Genomic DNA, 4,120 nt, shown 5'->3' with positions numbered 1-4,120 from the left:
GGAACATCATTTATCAAGAACTGAATAACTATACAAAAGGGGTAAGTGAAGAAACGTTTTAAAAATGCGTTTTTGTAGTAAGAGTAGGCACACACACTACAATTTAACTTTTAAGGAAAGAAAAATAATTTGGAAAAAATCATGGCCCAGCATTTTGCCAAAAAAAAAAAAAAATTACAAGTGATATTGAAATATATGACCTTCTAAAATGACCACCCAGAAATTGGCGTACTAATTCAATCACATATGCAGATACTGGTAAGGAGCAGACATTGATAAGTAACTCATGGTATCTATCAAGCTTGTCTGTTCTCTGCCAGATCCTGTTCACTGATGCAATTAAAAAACAAAACAAAAAGACAGTGACTAAGGTCTTGAAAAAGATAAACAGGGGATTCTGGCGGGTGAAACCCTATCCAGTGAGGATAGCCTGGGAGAATGGGCACATCAAGTCTTTCTAGTATTCTAGATGCTTTGGGATGCCCTTGTGGGATAAGGGCACTTTAGATTTTTTTAATATACAGTGGATCATTTTCCTGATGGTTCTAATTTCTGGACAGAGCATGTATGTGTGCAGCGGATGAACGGCTACAGGGCAGATGTGGGCATTGGAAAAACAGCATTACTGTCACACGAGTGGCCCCACGTAGTGTCCACTTTGGCGGGGAAGGAGGATGTCGCTCTAGGGCAGGATCATTTGATACCCAGTTTCCAACGCCAGCAGGCAGTGTCTGAGAACTCCAGTGATTCACTACTGGTCAAAGGCAGAAACAGGCACAGGAAACAAGTGTCTCAGGGGAAGCTGCTCTCCGAGCATCCCAGCGCCTGGGAGCCGCAGAGAGAGGGAGGCCGGCGCTGACTTCGCTCCTGTGAATTGATCCCCACTCTTTGTCGTCTGCTCCCTTTCTCTCTTCCAGATGAGAGCCATCGACTTTGACCATATCGTCTACTGTGAAGACCAGGTGAGGCAGCGGCTGAAGCTGCGGGCCGCGGGGACGCCGGGCGCCCCGAGGAGGCGGGGACCCTGAGGGGCCCGGAGCGCGGGCGGCGGCAGGGTCCCCAGGAGACACTGGCCGGGCGGGGGGACCCGCGCGGCGCCCGGCCCGCGAAGCCGCTCCCGTCGCGTCAGGGTGGCAGTGCGTTCTATTTGAGCAGGACTCCGGGAGCGGCTCCGCCCACGGCCCGCGGGAGGCGGGCTCGAGACGGGCCGGGGGTGCCCTCAGGGCCGCTGGGGCGAACGCCGCTCCGTCCGCGGCGCCCGGTCAGCGCCGCCCCTCGGGCCGCGGGCCGCGCGGACCCCCCGAGCGCCCCCCGCCACCCGGAGGGCCTCCGCCTGGCCCTCAAGAGGCGGGTCCGAGACGTCAGAGCCTCCCCGGGCCGTCGTCAGGGCAGCCCCGGCCATCACAGTCTTTGCTGCCCCTCGGGCCGCGCGGACCTCCCCCATGAGCGCCCCCCGCGACCCCGGCCCGCGCCTCAGGAGGAGCGCCCGGCCCCGCCCGGCCTCGTCGGCTCGCTCTCTCTCCTCTCCCCCTCACTCACTCACTCTCCCTCTCCGTCTCCCTTTCTCCCCTCCCCCCCTCCCTCCCTCTCTCTCTCCCGGGCGTTTTCTCCCCGCGTGACCCGGGCCGCCTGCGCGCAGCCCGACTGCCTCAGCAAAATCCAGAACCTGACCTTCGAGTGGCGCCCGGGCTGCGCCGCGCTCGCCCACGAGCCGTTCGCCGTGAAAACCCGCGCCACGCTCGCCGCCGCGTGCCCGGGCTACCGCGGGGCACAGGTGAGCGGGGCGCCCCAGTCACCCCTCAGGGTCCTCCGGGGGGGTGAGCGGGGCGCCCCAGTCACCCCTCGGGATGCCGCCGGGCGGGTGAGCGGGGGGCTTGTCCCGGCGAGCCCCGACCCCCGTGGCCCCTCGCAGAGCCTGTACCGGGGCTCTGTCTTCGGAGGGAAGGAGCAGCGGAGATCCGCAGGCCGCCGAGTCCCACCCTGGCCCCGACCTCTTCTGGGGCTCTGACGCTTTGGGCAGGAGTGCGCTCTGGACCTTAGGTCCGCCCCCAAAGTGTGGTCAGTGAGGGTCCTGGCTTCTCGAGCATGGGGAGGAGGTTGCTTAAAAGCTAATCTCCAGGGACCCTGAAACCTGCTCCTTCAAAATTACAATCCCTGCCTGTGGGCTCCTTATGAGATTCGTATCCATTCCAAAGGGTGAGCAGCGAGCCTTGGGTTTATCATTTAATAATTGTGTACTTATTTCCTTAAATGTTACATTATCCGTTAAATCTCCACCCCATATTTGTGTAATTGTTTGCATAGTTGCTGTCTCTTTTGAATCTTTTGTATATGCAGCTACATGCATTTGAATGAATGTATAACTTTAAATATGGAAACAGCAGTGCAGAACTGGGGACAGGAAGTCTAGGGACAGTCTTGCCTGACTTTGAATCCCAGCCTCGTAACTTCTGTGAAAACGCAGATAAATTACCTGGTCTCTGTGTGCTTGGCTTCATCTGCAAAATGAGGATCATAGAGTCAAGTTCCATACAGGATGTTTGCAAGGATAAGATGAGTCAATATATGTAAAAGCACTTGGAACAGTTCGTAGTGTGTAACAAGTTCTAAATATTTATTTCAGCGGGCAAGTAAAGCAGGGAATTTATCTTCCTAATGACAAACTCTGAAAAAACAAAAAGAGACAGTGCAGATTTGTATGATTTTGGTCTGTTCACGGATGGACTTTATCAGTCTGTATGCCGAATGGGTGACTAAGGCTGTCAGTTTTTAGGGATTGAAGCCACAGGGTTCTGGAATGAGCTTTATAGTTGGCTATTCAGTACCAGGCAGCCATATGAAAACCTGTTTGGCTGTGTATCTCCTGTTAAGGAGACTCTGGCAAATCTACAGATGACCACAATGGTCTTCATCACTGTGAGGGCATAGAGGACACTCTAGATAAGTTTAGACAGCATGTGAAAAAGGGGAAGATTGGAGTGATTTATTTTAGCCCTCTCTCAAGCCCAAAGGCAGCCTAAAATCAGTGATTTAGCAGATGGTAGATGGTAAGCTCTTTGCTTAATAACCTGGTGAACTATATTGATCTGAATACTGTGTGTTTAGGAGGCCCAGTCAGTCTCTACTCAAGAGTAATTCAGGTGAAGGAATACACCAGAAGATGATTGCAATCTTTTTTTTTTTTTTTTTGACAGACTCCTCTTCAGAATAAGCCTTCAGGTGTCTGTGGTACATCTTAGAGGTTGGGAGGGACAGAGGCTGGGAGCACTCAGAACAAATAATAGGTCTACTGAATTATATCTATAAAGAAGTATAAGATAACTCTTTCTTGAAGAACTTAGGATCTTGTCAGGGAGATTATGAAATCGTCAGCTCTTCATCTATTTAATAAATATTCAGTTTCTTATGTATAAGACTTTGTGCTCAGTGCTATGGGGAATACCCATGATGTAATAATAACAGCTGTAAGTGAGAACCACTTAAGTGATAAACACTCTGAAGTGCTAGAAGAATTTCCAAAAGAGATGTCTGAGCAATTAGCAGAGGCCTTGTGAAGGAGGCGGGGCTTGGCCTTGAAGTCTGTGGGTGGAGAGATGGGAGGGCATTCCTCTGGAGAAAGCAGGTAGGAGCTGTGTGGGTGTCTTGGGTGACACATTGAGAGATAGGTTTGCATAAAGAAGACAAAATTATCAGCCAAAGATAGTGATGATTAATTTTGACTGTTGCTTCTCCTATTCCACAGATCAATAATACCCAGACAATGAAGAAAATAAGGAAAAGACAAATCAAAGCAAATGAGTGCCTGGAACAAGTCATATCCTTGAAACAACTGTGGCAGCGTCTCAGTCGCATTTCGTAAAAACAAAATGAACCTTCAATAAAGTCACATTTCACAGCAAGAAAGCAAATCATTTTTATTAGGTAGATGGAACATTAACTGTAACTGTGACTTTTAAGAGACCACCAATGTTTTCTTTGTTTGTTTGTTTTCATTTCAGAGGGTTTCTTAGCTTATTTTTGTAAGCATCTGTTGTTTAATGTAAGTGTATAATGTGGGGAAAGTATTAGCCCTCAAATGTCACAGGAGGCTTTTTTTCTTTTTTTAAGCATTAATGCCTGA

General features: G+C 50.5%; 1 protein-coding gene across 1 annotated transcript; it reads left to right on the top strand.

Moving 5' to 3' along the window:
- Positions 1–580: 580 nt before the first annotated feature.
- LOC122439408 (thymic stromal lymphopoietin) lies at positions 581–3,899 on the top strand. The gene is made up of 3 exons (XM_043464457.1): positions 581–848; positions 963–1,774; positions 3,743–3,899. The coding sequence occupies exons 1-3, from the start codon at positions 581–583 to the stop codon at positions 3,857–3,859; spliced, it is 1,197 nt and encodes a 398-aa protein (XP_043320392.1). The 3' UTR covers positions 3,860–3,899.
- Positions 3,900–4,120: the final 221 nt, after the last annotated feature.

The sequence above is a fragment of the Cervus canadensis genome, chromosome 4 (assembly GCF_019320065.1).
Source record: "Cervus canadensis isolate Bull #8, Minnesota chromosome 4, ASM1932006v1, whole genome shotgun sequence".
In the NCBI taxonomy this organism is placed as follows: domain Eukaryota; kingdom Metazoa; phylum Chordata; class Mammalia; order Artiodactyla; family Cervidae; genus Cervus; species Cervus canadensis.
This window is presented reverse-complemented; position numbering and strand designations above follow the sequence as displayed.

Bases quoted from the DNA above. Each gene is read 5' to 3' on its own strand.
- LOC122439408 (XM_043464457.1), top strand. From the start codon at position 581: ATGAACGGCTACAGGGCAGATGTGGGCATTGGAAAAACAGCATTACTG. The intron at 849-962 runs GCCGGCGCTGAC...TGTGAAGACCAG, and splicing joins GGAGCCGCAGAGAGAGGGAG to GTGAGGCAGCGGCTGAAGCT. The intron at 1,775-3,742 runs GTGAGCGGGGCG...CCTATTCCACAG, and splicing joins CGGGCTACCGCGGGGCACAG to ATCAATAATACCCAGACAAT.